Genomic DNA, 16,100 nt, shown 5'->3' with positions numbered 1-16,100 from the left:
TCGGGGGCCGACGAGCTGCAGAAGACCTGCCCTAGATAGTAAACAAACAGTAGCGCCGCATCATGACTCCAATCAGTGGCCGAGACTTTCCGGTACATTAACGCTCGTCGCTTCGCACCTCCTAATTATTTTCTGGGGCACTCGACAAGCCAATCGCGACCTGGTTGAGTGCACCTTCATTCGTTCCTGGTGTCACATTGTGGTCCATAAGGCCAAATTCCCTCAGTTCTATCCGTCCACATGCTATTCTCTGATTAGTGGGTCCTGTTCGCTACTTCCTCCTCGCGCAACTGCCCAGCGAACGTCAACTTTGCCGACTAAAAGTTTGCCTATTATCTTGCGCATTACTACTGTAACACGTCTTTACACGAGATTTCAGCTCCTCGTTTAACTTCGAATTAGTTAACGAAACGAATCTTTCCCAGTTCGTCACCGATTTGCAGTGCAACAGCAGCGGCAGTCACCTGATCGCGCGGTGACAGCATTCAAACCTCCAGGCATCGCATTTCCATTCAATGCTCGCCACGCCGCATTCTCTTCTGCACTTTGCCCGATGGGATGTATGCGTTCATTCATCGATGTCCCTCCCTCTCTTCACCCCCGTATGAGATGACCGATTCCTATTCAGAACTGGGATGGCACGCCATGTCGATTCTGTGTGGAATTGTCCAGAGTGGCGCTCCTCCCGGTGCACTCTCTTCCCCTGTTTTTCTTTGTCTTTCACTCTGCTGTCTTGTCTTAATCTTTACCTTTTCTCACTGTTATCCTTTTTCCTTTTTCGCCTTTTTCATTTTTTTCATCCATGATACTTACTTTTGGAAACGGATTCATTCATTCATTCATTCATTCAATATATGCTTCAAATATATATATATATATATATATATATATATAAAACAATTATAACTAATATATGTTAATTATATTAATTCATTATAACTAATTAATTCATTTTTACATATCTTTCAAAATGTGTTAAGGTGTTGAATGATGTATAAATAAAACATTTAGAAATATATATATATATATATATATATATATATATATATAAATGACCATTTTCTTTGTAAACTTAATATTTGTATGTTTTGGAAACCTCTTTAAGATTAGATTTTTTTAATGATTTTAAAATGATGTCAGATGACTTTATTTAACATCTTTATGCACTGTACATATAGAGTTGCAAAAATATTTTAAATTGGAGCTCAAATTGATACACAAAATGATATGAAGTTCTACTCACATTTGTTTTAGAAAAAATAGAAGCTTTAACTACAGAAATATGTATGTACAAGGGGGCGTCTTTGTGTGTAACATACTTTCTTCAAATATATGTATCTATATCTATATATATATATATTGTAATTTTCCTGAACTCACTATTATTATCAATAAATAAATAAAAACTTGTACCTTAGAAATAGTATTTCAATAATTGATCCAAATTTTATTTGATTTTTGTTGTTGGCTTAAGTTCTTATTATGGAATGACATATTTGATTTCAGTATTTCTTTTCTCTCCATTTTGCAGAATCAATGTAAGTTGTTAATTTTTAAAAAATACAATTGTATTGAAATATGTATAGGTCAAATTTTGATGAAAATGTTTCTGTTGGTATGTTTATTTTGTATTTTTATCTTTTGTTTTAAATTGTTTATAAAGGTACTCAAATAGATTGAATGATATTGTATAACCAAAAGTATGTGAGAGATTTAGTTGTCAATGCCAACCGCACATGAAATCTTATTGATTCTGGTAAAAAATTTTGTTCTAAAAATACATTGTTACAGGTATTTGGACATAAATTCTATGATATTAAATTATATATTCTATTCTGAAATGAATGTTTAAAATTGTGGACACCAGTTTTAAATATTAATTTTATAATATCAATGGCTATGAGTATTAAAAAAATATATAGAAAAACATTGTATATATATATATATATATATATATATTGTAAAATCAACTACCTTCTTTTATATGAATTAATTATTTTATTATAAAAACATTTATTCAAATATTGTTCTTGATACAGACATTAAATAACCTTGATAATTGAGTTTAAAGTATTTTATAAAAAATATTTGAGTTTAAGTCATGCGTAGAATTTCAACATTTCACTAGTAAAAGATGTCTTTAATAAATTTATATATAAATTTGAAAGTATTTATTTCAAATATATATATATATATATATATATATAGAGAGAGAGAGAGAGAGAGAGAGATTTATTGTTTTTGTGTCTAAACTAGGATTATAATATGAAAGTTAGTTAAACTTGAAGATAAAAAAATAGCTCAAACTTTGGATGATTAATAATATCTCCATTTGAATCTTAAATAAATGCATAACTTGAACATAATTCTGATTTAGATGTGTCTTTCTATTCTAATTCATGTACTTTGAATATCATAAATCAAACACCTTAAATTTTATATTTTGATAATCTGATATTGAACTTAAATTATCATTTTCATTCTGTGAATATATATGAAGAAAACAAATCCTTAAATAACATAATCTACTTTAATAATTCTTAATTATTACATGAAATAAATTTTTTAATTTTTTTAATTTTAATTTATCAAATATATGAATGAAAAGTGGTAAAATAGCTATAATAATCAAATTAGTTTATGTGAGCCACCAATTTATAATATATAATTTATAAAACAATTTAAGAAATCGTAATTATTTAAGAAGAATTGAACCAATTTATTTATTTTTGGGTCCAAAGAGAAAGTTGTAAAAAAATCACTTTTAGAGACTTTAAAATCCAAATTTTATTTATTTTAAAAAGTTGTCCAATATATTTAAAAAGAGACTTACTCCATTTAACATAAAATAAGAATTTTTGTTTATTTTTCAAATAAAAAAATTCTTTATATCTAGTTTTGTGACATTAATTTAGTTGTTTATAAAATAAATAAAGCAACTAATGTTTTTGCAATTATAAATTCAAAACTTGCAATGTAATAGTCATTTATTTTGTATGCTGATATAGCATTTGTAATAAAAAATTATTATCTAATACAAAAAATTATATGAAAAAGTTTTTTCTGAAATAGATAAATATTTTTAATTTTTTAAAAACATCTTTTAAAAAAATCCTAATTAATATAAAAATAATATAAAATTTTAATAGTTTTTATATAATTTTTTAAAATATAGATGACTTCTATATCATATATTATGTAAAAGTAAATTTTCTTTTATTTTTATTATCTTTTTGAAAATAAATATTGCTATATATTTTTAAAAAATACACCTAAAAATAATATAATTACATTTAACTATGCACATGTTTATGTTACTAGTATACAAAATTGTGCTTACATTAGTTACATGATCTGAAAATATAAGTATAACTTAAAATATTATTTTATAAAATGTTTAAAAGTGTTTTTTCAAAGTATTTATCTAAGTGTTTATCAAAACTCATAGCAGAATTAAAATCTTTAAGACCAATTAACAAAATATTTTGATATTTTGACAAAGTTTGATAAATTTTTGTGTAGTCATTTGAATGGCATTTTTGAATAAATCTGTAAATACAATGAGAAGCATCTACATATATATCTTTTTCACATTGATATTTTGAATGATGACTTTAGTGTGTCTGATGTTATAAAATTTATTGAATAAAATAAAAAATAATAAAATAATAAAATTGACATCTATGTCTTTTGTATTATTATTTATATTTTATTTTTACTTTTTGGATTTATTTTTACTTATTTTTAATTTTTTAAATGTTATTTCAAAAAAATCGATTTAGATTTCATTAATAAATATATATTAAATTTTAAATTTAATTATATATATATATATATTTATAATATTCAATATACTCAATGCATTTTTTATGTTTTTTATATTTTGAGATTGTTTAAATAATATTTAGTTTAAAATGCTTCATACATGTTGTACTGTAAAAGATCAAGGGCATGATTTTATTTTTAAAAGTTGAATCTCAAAGAATCTCACATTACTATGATTTTTTTTTCTACTTTCAATTTTTTAAATATATTGTATATTGTAAAAATCAAACTATGACTTGGTTCTTTGAATACTGATTTATTTCGTATTGTAAGATAATTGAATAGTGATAATATATTGATTTTAATTCACAATGAAAAACATCTGAGATTAAAATTCACTTATTGAATCAGCAACCATAAATATCAAAATACGGAAATCTTTTTTTAAAAACAATTATTAAACAACTGAATGTTTAGTAACAATGCTAGTCATACAATAAAGTCAGAAAATTTTATTAAATTTAAAAATTAAATCTTTTTTTAGTCAGTTGGAGTTAAAAATAATATTTAACAAATAATTAAGTGGATTTCAAAATACTATTTCTTTAAGTACTTTTTAAATGATTGTAAAGTGGTGACTACTACTTGCAAGACGACAGAATATTATCTAAAGATAAAAAAATATTATACTCTTAAAGTAACTAAACAGCATAATTTGCAGCTTAAGAAGAAAAAACATTGCGTTTAATGTGTTTCATCTTTTTATTCTAAATTTATTATTATATTATTTGTTATTTGAAATTGCTACCATTCTCACACATGACATCTGTTGCCCAGTGTGAACAGAGCTACAACTTCAACTTGTGAGTGACGTGTCTCCTAATTTCACGGAGATAAAAAAGTTAACAATGGTAAGAAATGATTCGCAGGCTAAATTCTCCACTGGTAAAAAGGCTTCCGTGGTAAAAAGGGATATGCGGGAAAAATGATGCATAAAAGTTACTTAGCGAACACCAGAAAAGCAAACGGGGAAGTAAAAAGGTAACTTGAAGACACAGTGTTTCTAATTACCGGGATGGGTCTACAGAAGGAAAACCAGGTCTAAAAGCGGGAATGGGTAGGCAAGGAATGGGGACGTGCGGGGGGAAGGCCCATTTGGAAAGGGGGGGGGGTGTGGGATGCCGCTCCAAGAGCGCCCCCGCCCATAACGTCGCCGCTGATGGAAACCTCCGGCGACGTGACCGGCTACGACCGACGGTGAAAAGTGGCCCGGCCCGACCCGGTGGAGCATTGGGTACGGTCGGGATGCCGTATGCAGAATAGAGTATAAATATATGGGCGAACTGAACCCTGAGAAGTAGAAAGAAATCGTAGACGACTGCCTTGTTCATCTTTACTTGCCTCCGCCACTTTCTTGCTCATGTGTCCTGCACAACAGGACGGAGACCGAATCGCAGGCGGAGCTTTCCCGTCCTCGCTGCACCTTGCCGGCCGTGCTCTGCCCTGCTCTCTGACATCCCCGACGTCTTTGGGCCTTGACGATTGACACCGGCATCTTTCTTCATCGCAGCTTATCTTGCTGGTGCTGGTGGTGCTGGTGCGGCTTGGGTCCTCTTACCTGCGCCTTGTCCATTGACACCGGCATCTTTCTCATCGCAGCTTCTCTCGGTTTTGGTCCGCCTGGCCTCCAGGCGAGTTGTGGCTACTTTATCGCAGTACGTCGGCTCGTGGTCCTTGGGTCGAGTCGGTATCGCCGTGCGGTTGAGGTGAGAAGGTCTGATGCTGATTTCCAGCATGTGGTGATGATGGTGACCTCCGCATGGTCCTTGGGCACCCGAGTCCCGGGCTGATGCCGGTTGTCAGGAAGGCGAGCTTCCGCAGCACATGCACCAGGTGCTGGCTGACAGGCAGCTAGCCTGGGGCGTGTTTTATACTTTCTTAGGCGTTATCATGCGCGAAGAAGGTGGGGGAAAGAACCTTCGGCTGGAACCGAGGATGATTTCTGACATTTTTTGGAAATATTTATGACTGTTTCAGTGGCTGCGACCCTCGGACAATCCGTCTGAAGAGTTCCTTTCTGGGTGTGGATTTTTCTGAAGCCGTTGTTTCTTTGAAGGGGAATTCTATACACTGCAATTTTAAGCCTCATGAGTTGCAATTTGGTTTTTGAAGGTAAGTATGCATTTTCAGAGTTAGTCAAGGTAATTCTTTACCTGCAAGATGAACACATGAATTCAGAGGTTGTTTGGTTTCCTTGTAACTTTAACCCGACACGTTCCCTTCAGATTTTGTGCTGTTTGTGTCCTAATTCGAGAAAGGAGGATCGCGAGTTGAAAATACGTTGATTCGACACATGTTTCAACTGCCATCTCCGCAGGCGTGGTGCAACGATCCGATTCCTTACGGAACTCTTGTTCAATACTTTCTGATCCAGACAGTCTAAACAACAATAGTAACAAAAAGAGTCGAGCTAGCTTTGCTGTCTTGCCCATATATCTGAGCATCGAAGACATTTTTGCTTTCATCTTTTCTTAAATCTCTTACTTTGACTATTCCTACACCCCTAAACGCATGCACTGTTGAAGCAGCCTAATCATCGTGCATGCATGGTGTTGCAGGTATTTCGTGTTAAATCAGAGCGTTATCAGTGTTTTCAAGTTACTCCATCCTTTTTAAATGATCAGCTCATGGTGTATGGCTGGTTTTGCACAATTTTCTCACTCATGCTGGGATCAGAAGAGAGAGAGTACAGCCCAACGGCCGATGTTCAGTTGGAACGGGCTGTGCTCTCTCTCTTCTTGTTCCAACCTGGGTGCATTTCCGTTCTAGACCAGAGAAGACCACAGCAACACAATAACTGACCAACGTGGCAAGGAAGCTCGGCACCGCACACCGGCATTTTGGCTCACGACACCAACTCACCTTTTTCTACATTCAAGCTGGGGTTCGAAGAGAGAGAGCACAGTCCCAGACTTTTCACTCACGACCACTTTGAGTGTCTTATGGTGAACAGTAGTCGGGCTGTACTCTCTCTTTTCCAGTCCCTACTCGAATGTGTTTCTATCGCTGACGACGAGAATATGCGTAACGCGGCATGCGCTTTTAGAATCTACAGCTTGTTAACCAAACAACGAAACATCTCTCAAATGTACGGAAAACCTCATGGAGACTGCTTATGCCTCACTGATGGAGCAGCATTTTGTATGCTAGATTTTTTTACTGTTTCTGCTTCGTCGAGAGACCGTATCCTCTGGTATCAGATGGCGAAGGATGATCAGCTAGAAATTCCACAGTGTGCGGTCTGCGTCCAGCACTTAGCTACGACCATAACGATCGTCAACTAGTCTCGACCTTGTTGCCATTTCAGTTAGATAGTGGTGATCTGAGAAAATTTTCATGCATCATACTCTTAAGCATTTGGATTCTTTTAAATTTTGCTTCGGTAGTCATATTCTAATTTAAATGTTCTTTGAGAATGTAGTTACCATGTGTCATGCTGTTCTGAGGGCTTTGTTACTGAATGTAGAGGTTTGTGAAATCACAGGATTAGTAACAATTGATTAAGTTCGGTGCCAGGATCAGGATTCTTCTCCTTTTAGTAGAGCTGGTCTCTAGCTAGATTCTTCGATAGTTCAACAAGAATTTCTTAGACGGCGACTGAAGAGCAATCTTCGTGTAGAGGCAACTGCTTTGTTGAACATGGAACCAGTTCTGAGCATTCGCATGTAGTTCGTCCAGATTAGTGATCCAAGTTGAAGTCAGTATCCATTTAGAAGCGCCGTTCTGATTTCGGAGGAGTCGGACTTATGCAACTACTCTACTTTCTTGCTTTTTTCTTTTCTTCTTTGTTGTTTTTTCGAGAGCAGTATTCATACACATCAGAATGCACGAGTGAAGCGAATCATAATGTTACGTCTGCATCATTGATGCTTTAAACTCAAGGACAGCCAGTTGCTTGGCTACTGTAAGTATCAACCTTGATTGGTGTGCTGTGTGCATGTTATTTGATTGTATATAATTCCTGGATGGACAACAGTCACTTCATAACACTCTATCGCGTGGTAGTATGGCGGAAGTATATCCGCATCTGTTAGTGGTCGTACTCCCAATCATCAGTCAACGTGCATTATTATTAGATGCGTTGAAGGTCAGCAAGGTATTTGTGATCTGAAAAGAGTACAACTTGCAATTAGTAGGCATTTGTAGTCGTTCTTGAGATATTCCTTAGCTTTTTATCAGTAGCTGCGGAAAGAATAAACTCCATCTGCCGTGGTTTTAGTGCGAAAAATCACTTCGCTCGATATCAAAGATCTCATCATCTGTACTGCATGCATCAGCTTGGCGGTGGAAAAGAGCACTGGTGAAAGTTACGCAGGTATGTATTATTGTCTAGAAGAATTAGATTCTTTGAGATCTGTCGATCTACAAATTGATATCGTAACTTTCTGTGGTTTGTCGTAGTGGTTCAAAGTAATGTTTGATCTTGATCTCTAGAGACCTGAAGTATTTGGCTATGTGGTAACTTCATTATTGGCACAAAACAAGGCAATGATGTGTCACCAGGACTCTAGTGCCACATTGGAGAGTGTTCAAATTTTCTAGTATCTTCTATTCTGTATTTCAGTTGTGATAATGATTTACTTCTTCGTGGAGGAAATAAGGTCATGAGTCTCTCATTAGTAAACATCGCATTGCAATACTGAGCTGTTCCATGGTAATTAGGTGAATCCAAACTGGCAGCGTCCGCCAACGATTGTTGGCAAGAAGGTGTTGCCGGAAGTACCTCCTGTGAGCAGATTGCGTTTGAACAACATCGACTTAGCGACGAGGTTGACCTCTGAATGTTAGTCTTAAAAGTGCAGATAATTGTGTCTACGTTACATTTGTGTGCACCGCCTATGTATATTTTCTTGTGGTTAATGCATTCGTCAACATGAAGTATCAAGCATTGCACTGTAAGAGCTCTTTACAGTAGTGAAAGGGAGCGATTCAGAGTAAAAGAACTTATCAACTATATCAAGCTTAGAGACTCCCGTAGTCACTGTCACCTAAGTTGCAATCTAGGCATCATCAGCAAGAGGAGTTTGGAAGGGACATCATATCAATTTGATTGTCATTCATGAATTTCTGTACGTTTCTCTTAGTGTAACTACATAAATACAATGCATGATTACACCTTTAGAAATGCATTTAAGGGCTTCTGTCGCCAAGGATAGCTGTGTAAGAAGTATCTATGTCGTGTCATCAACATTAGACGTTGAAACAACCCCTTCTGAAAAATTCACCGGATACTACAACCAGAAACTAGGTTAACTAGTAGGTGCATGTTACTCTTGCTTGATACCTTCATGGAGAATGCTGAACATTAATACCTTGTACAATTTTTCGTGTAATTACGAGGGATACAGGATTAGAGAGAAACAGGGCTTTAAAGGCTGACAGTCTTGCTCATGTCAACACCTGGTTACGTACCTCACGTCTGGTGGAAGACTACGTAATTTGATGCGAGACTTACATTACGAACTTGGACGTTTCATATCGCGAGATGCTGGTATTTCTTTTTGCAAGATTTTAAAACTCACGGGATATTCAATTTGCGCCATGTAGTCTAATTATCGCCGTCACAACATGTGCAGGAACACAACTGCGAAGATGATTGTGGTGTTAGAGCAATTCATAACGTATGCTTCTCGAAGAGGTCATGACGAAACCCGTGGTTGGAATTTTAATGGAGATTTCCAGATTCCTTCAAAACATGGTTAATGCATTCCTAGTTCAAAATTCCTTTCGTGCATTGTCTGCCTAATCTTGTCTACTTGAGGAGTCACGTTGAATGCACATGGAGACGCTTTCAGACTTTACAGACCCTGAAAAGGCGATTGCGTCACTGCAGTCTGTACATTCCCTTGCGTATTAACATGTTTAGTTATATAATAATAATAATAATAATAATAATAATTTTTCTCAATAGCGAAGTATTTCGCTAGATTACAACTTCTCTGGAATGATCCTCTCATGTTACTGACACGTAACGTAAGTTTCCTAAAATCAAATGCTCTAGTCACCGAACTCCAACCGTTGTCATTATGATAGCACTGCACTCTGCTTCACATTAGATAATATGATTTTTTTTCTTTTTTCGTCACAGTAACAGTTTTATTGATATTGTTCGCTGATCAACTCAATTATCTCAAATAACATTCTCGCAAACTGCAGCTATAAAATCTGTCTTCTCTTTTACTGAACCCCTATGAAGAAGTCTTTCGTTACAAAGGTCGTTCTTATAGTTTTGACTTTGTGTCCAGACAGTGATGGCTTACTTTAACAGTACTTTGTCGATAATTCAGACTATTCTTTTATGTCTTCTCATACTGTTCTTTGGTTAGATTTGTTTTCTTCACAAGGTTTATCTGTTATTCACCATTATGCAATATTTTTCTTTCTGGACGAACCTCACAGAGCAGTATAATTAACTGACTCCAACAGATTATTTGGCAACTTACAGGTGAAAGAGCTTCTCCTGCGCTTCCTTTTCTGCAACTTATATGCACAACTTCAATGGTGGAGATGCTGTTTCGAAATGCAGAGGAGCTTCTCCACTATTGAACCCGTACACAGGGGATCACAGGAGATGCTGTAACACCTGCATGTTGCCAAAAACTTGTAACAGATACTTCAATGTACCGCCTTGTTCAGAGATCGTATTAGTACCTGCCAGTACTTTAAACCAACTGCAACAGTGGTTAGAAACGTGTACACATGCGTCGTTAGGAATTCTGCAAACATTCTTCAGAAACTCTGAGGTCCTTACCTTATTTTCTTTGGTCGACTGGAGAGCCGTTTCAGATGCTGTCGCATTTGAAAGGTAGAACTGGAATGATACTATTTCTTATTGTTGTAATCTAGAGGTCCACGAATTTCTGTAGCTTAACAGTTTTAATTCAAACGCTTTTCTCTGTAATTTCAATGTATTAAAACATCAGTACTGACATGTAATCATTTTTCATGGCTATTTAGGTGTTCATCTCCATTGTATGGCATTGGATCGAATCAAGTTGCGAGTGATAAACAGGCTATTAAGATGATCACCTCGTATCCATGGCACTGGGCCGAATCAAGTTGCGAGTGATGAACAGCGAGGTTTGTCGAGAGCTATTCGAGGATCCTGCAATTTAAGTTGCTTTATAAAACGGACCTAAATAAACCCATCTTCATTATCCAGTTAGCTCCCGAAAATTCCACTGACACAAATAGTTAGTGTTAATTTTGCAGTACATTCCAGCATTATGGTGACCTTAGGACTTTGCAAGTAAGGACTCCTCAGGCATGAGGACAGTGTGAGGATCTGAGAATCTGTAACGATGTGCTGCTCAACTAGTTTATCGGCAGGGGATCAGTCCTCTCGCTTGAAAAGTTCTGCAAGGGGCAAGAAGCATTTAGTTGGACAAGCGAAAACTTTTCAAAGAGCTTTAAGTGGTGGTTTATCGGCTCCTCACCATGGAATCAGGGATCTGTCCCCCCCTCCCCCCCGTACGAGGGGCTGCGGCGATCATCTTCTAGGTGACAGTACGAACATCTGTTTTCAGCTGCACGGCATGCCAGGGATTCTGCACTAGTACCACTCAATGAATCAACAAAAGAACAGTCCTAACAGCAGTTCTTCAAGACAGACGACGCGAATCATTTGGTTGCCGTCCACGAATGGTGTATGCTGTTATGTCTGGAACTCCAGTCGAATGAGTGGATTGGACGTGTATGCTCTCTCTATGGTACGTGTTCACAATCAGGGATCTACTCAAAGCTTAAGGTGTTTTTCCTGTCATTCAAAGTTAATTTTTAATGCCATGACGCGGTTACAAACCGACAGAGCCCCTGTTCTCCATGTCATGGTGGTAGCTCCTTCACACTACCTGGCTGAGCAAGTTTCAGGTGTAGCCACTTGGTAACCGTCTCCTCAGCATGTACGTGGCATGGAAATTCAATCCCTGACTGATACTAAGGTCAGCAGGTTTGAAGTGCGACGTTTGAAGCCTTTAGCCGTTACTGGCTTCTTTCATACATACCAGTACCGTATTGGACTTTGTATATACTATGTACACTCAATTGGCGGTGGTGGGGTATATTTAGGTACTCGTACCGCCACATCGTTGCCAGTAACGGCCAAGCACTTTGGGCCCCAGCATTCAGGCTATCGTCGGCGGAGAGTGTGATGGACTGTGTTGACTATTCCACCTTCCTAACATATTCTCTAAAGTAATATTTCATGTCGTGTTATAAAGCTTCACTGCCGACCTCTTGCGAGGTAAATGGATCAAATGACTAATGTGTTGTAGTACAAATGTTTGATATTACAAGGGAGTTTTCTGAGTTCGTTTAACTGCCCAATTCCTGTGCAAAGGCATGCTTCTACAGTTGTAATGCAGTTGCGCAGGTTTTCTTTTCGAGAGTGAGATTTTGTAACTCTGGATTTATTTACAGTAGTGTGACCAGTGTTCACAAGGTTGTGGCGATTCTACTACGACGGACTCGTCAACCTCCTGAGAAGCGGTAAGCCTATCTGAAGCAATGCATGCTCACACATTTCCTCAATTGTTCTATTTTCTATCTGTGTGTTATCCTGAAAAAAGTAAGTAGATTGTTTTTCTTATGTGATAATACTCTATCTAACCTTCCAATTCCTTGATTGTGGCGCAGGTGGCACACTCCACCGCTTGTGTTTGGATGAAAGTAGCCCACAGATATTCTAAGTGAATAGAGCTTCAGATCTTTGGGAGAACCTAACCCGTAACTTGATTTCCGAGACTCCAAAATCAGATAGAAGGATTCTCTATATGCACAAAATAGGAGGAAGATTTTTGTCTCTTTCACTCCATGGGAATGGGTGTGGGTTTGTCAGATCAAAAGTATACGAACCTTTTTTGACTAGTGCAAGAGTGACGAGTGCAATGGAATATTTGGTCCCAACAGACAACATGGATGCCGATATGCTATCACAATGAAGAGTGATGAGGTAAGTGCTAAACTAGTAAGTCTCACTGTGGGGGCCAACAGCTCAAGGAAAAAGGTTGAAAACAGAGACTAAGTACTAACAAAGAGATTCAAAGAAGAAGGGATGATAACCTAACTAACAGAGAAGAAAGAATAGTAAAGAGGGCAAGATCAGAGAGTCTCCCCCATGATTGAAGCAGCCTCCCTTTCATTGTTGGTATAGAGAATGGTGAGGGGTCAATTTGCATTGTGGTTGTCCTTGTGGGCATTGTTGGAGATGCTTTAGTGTGGAATTGCTTAGATGGCAAGATATTTGGAAGTTTGTTTGTTTGCATTGGTGTAGGAGGTTGTAGACCATGTCATGCAAAAAGGTGAATCAAGTAGTTTTGCGAGAGAGCAATTTGGTAGAAGTGCCAAGTTGTCTTGGGAGGATTTTGGAGGTTTGAGGTAGAAGTTGAAGAGAATTTTTAGAATAGAGGAGTCATTAGAGGGTTGGTATTACGCAATATGAGTTGAAATTTGTCTTGGAGTGTATACTAGTTAGAAAGGTTGTTTATAAATGGTCAATGGCTACAAGTGTGCAGTTTATAAGAGTTTATAAAGCTTACAAGAGGCACATGAGTTTGTAAGAAGGTACAAAGAGAGGTATGAGAGATTTGAAAAGAATTAAAGGTTTAAGCAATCCCTAGCAATTTTGAGTTTTGTTTTTTTTGCAAAGATTTTGTAAGCATATTCGTTGCATGTTGATAATTTGTGTGAATGTATACTACTTTCATATTATTTGACTTAATCCTTCATCTAATGAAATACTCGTTGATTTTGAAGTGTTTTATTTTATTGCAGAAGATAGAATTGTAAGCAATTTTTATTATGCTTTAGTTGTTATAGTTGAAAAAGTTAATGTAGGAATAATTTGTGTTAATTCTTGAAATAATCTTTGTGATCAAATAGCTTTGTAGGTATATTGAGGGAAGGTTCTATATTTGGCTTTGCATAAGAATCACAAGGTAGAAGATTGCTTCTTTAAATGCTATGAAATTGAAATCTTGGCAAGTAGAGATATGAATGTTGATATTGAGATGTGACCATCTAGGTCTTGGTTATAATTTGTGTTAGAGTAGGAGGTGAAATAATTCTCTTTTTTATTACAAAGAAAATACTCAAGTTTGGATGATAGCATAGATAATGAAGTATGCCTTGGGCTGCTTGTAAATGAACTTATTGAAGGTGATTGATGTAGTGACTATAGAGTCCAATGACAAAGACAATGTTGAAACGAGTTTTTGTTAAGTAGTAGATATATCTTACAAAGATTTGGTATAGATGAAGATTGCATAGTGGTGTGTTTGTGTCTTACGACAATTAGACTCTTTCATTCAAATATATGTATGAGAGGTGAGCTTCTTCTATGTCAAATTTTTGCAAAATGAATTTGGTGTATTTGCATTAGTGCAATAGAATGCCAAATTTTGTTTGCATGTATTGTACTCTTAAAAGTTTCTTAATTTTTTCTGATGTTGGTCATGTAAAATTTTCTTATGAATAGCTATTTCAAGATTTTAATGAGATCTATGCTATTTCTTATAAATTTGAGGTTATTTATATAGAAAAATAGAATAATAGTTCCATGATAGTTATATTTGAAGTAGAGGTTTAAATCTGTTGTGGATTTCATCATGCATTTGCTATAAAAATAGCAATTAATATGATAATACTAGACATGAAGGCTTTGTTTTAATCTATAGAGATTGAGATGTAGCTTGTAGACATTAGATTTGTAATTATCAATAACAAAGCCTTTTAGTTGAGAAAGATATATTTTTTCAAAGAAGCTACTTTTAATAAAGGCAATTTGTATGTCTATCTAATAGGTAGATCAATTGCTGTAGATGGCAATTTTTACTACTATACGGATTATTTTCCATTACATAAAAGAAAAAAAATTATCTTGATAATCAATTCTATATTTTTATTAGAAACCTTAGAGAATCAATTCAACTTATATCATATAAAAGAAGTAGCAAGGCTTAGTTTGAGTTTGAAGATCTATTTAGTTATAATGAATTATTTGATGGTGTCATATTTTATGAAGTTTTCTTGAGAATGCATTAGGCACTTGGCTATAGAAGGTAAAATTAAACTTACAATAAGAAGATCTTAACAATTCTAATAGAATCTTAAGTAAATTCTAATTAAATTATAATAATGCTAATCAATCTTTAATTAAATTCTAAAAGAAGTCTCAAAGAATTTACAAAAAAAAACATAAATAAATCATAAATTAACCTTAAAAGAATATATATAATAAAATACTAAAAATAAAATACTAATTGAATCCTAATCAAATTTTAACATAATCCTCAAAAAATCCTAAATAAATTTTAACCAAATCTTAATGAAATCCTAAAAAAATCTTAATAAAACCTTAACAAATCCTAATAAAATCCTAAATCCTAATCCTAGACCAAGTTCTAATGAAATCTTAATAAAATTTTAATCAAATCCTAATCAAATCTTAAATCCTAATCTTAGATCAAATTTTAATAAAATCTTAAATCAATCCTAACAAAATTTTAAACCTTAATTAAATCCTAATAAAATTATAATAGAATCTTAAATCAATTCTAATTAAATTCTAATTAAAATATAAATCCTAATTAAATCTTAATTAAATACTAATAAAATCCTAAATTCTAATGAAATTCTAATTAAATCTTAAATCCTAATCAAATTCTAAATAAATCCTAAATAATCTCAAAAAAATCCTAGATAAATCTTAATCAATTATTATAGTTGTTTTGAAACCTCAATAAATATTAATTAAACCATTGTCGTATTATGTATGTTCTTGCTTGAAAATTCATTAAATACTTAGGTGTAGAAGGTAAGTAGAAATGCAACAATAATCCTACAAAGTCTAATAGAATCTTAAACAAACTTCAAATAAATCTTAATAATCCTAATCAAACTTTGATCAATCAAAAATAAATTTAAAGAAATTACAAAAGAAATAAAAAAGTCCTAAACTAATTTCAAAAGAAAAATAACAAAAAATCTTTCAAAAATATAAAAATAAATATTTAAAGAAATAATAATAATCTTAAGGAAATACTAAAAATTGTTTGCACTTATCAATTGAGAAAAATGCATGATAATCCTATTGGATATTAGATGGCTTCTTATTCCAACTTAGATGTTGAACTTTGAACACCAATACTTCCTTCTTGAACCATTGAATTACTTTCAAATTACATTTAAATGTTAGAAATTAAATTTAATATCCAAAAAAAAAAAAAAAAAATCACTTCAATTCAATTGACACATTGTTAAAGATCTTAAAAACAATT

At 34.5% G+C, this 16,100-nt stretch overlaps 1 protein-coding gene across 2 annotated transcripts; it reads left to right on the top strand.

Moving 5' to 3' along the window:
• The first annotated feature begins 10,048 nt into the window (after positions 1–10,048).
• Positions 10,049–15,771, top strand: LOC112276525 (uncharacterized). 2 transcript variants are annotated; one of them, XM_073530938.2, is made up of 5 exons: positions 10,049–10,630; positions 10,783–10,905; positions 11,038–12,067; positions 12,244–12,312; positions 12,460–15,771. In XM_073530938.2, exons 1-2 carry the CDS (start codon positions 10,311–10,313, stop codon positions 10,892–10,894), a joined length of 432 nt encoding a protein of 143 aa, XP_073387039.1. In that variant the 5' UTR covers positions 10,049–10,310; the 3' UTR covers positions 10,895–10,905; positions 11,038–12,067; positions 12,244–12,312; positions 12,460–15,771. The 2 variants fall into 2 exon arrangements, with proteins under 2 accessions (XP_073387039.1, XP_073387038.1); XM_073530937.2 differs by having other exon boundaries at positions 11,038–12,312.
• The last annotated feature ends 329 nt before the right edge of the window (positions 15,772–16,100 follow it).

This window comes from Physcomitrium patens, chromosome 24 (assembly GCF_059467195.1).
Source record: "Physcomitrium patens ecotype Gransden chromosome 24, ASM5946719v1, whole genome shotgun sequence".
NCBI lineage: Eukaryota > Viridiplantae > Streptophyta > Bryopsida > Funariales > Funariaceae > Physcomitrium > Physcomitrium patens.
This window is presented reverse-complemented; position numbering and strand designations above follow the sequence as displayed.

Bases quoted from the DNA above. Each gene is read 5' to 3' on its own strand.
- LOC112276525 (XM_073530938.2), top strand. From the start codon at position 10,311: ATGCACAACTTCAATGGTGGAGATGCTGTTTCGAAATGCAGAGGAGCT. The intron at 10,631-10,782 runs GTAGAACTGGAA...ATGGCTATTTAG, and splicing joins GATGCTGTCGCATTTGAAAG to GTGTTCATCTCCATTGTATG.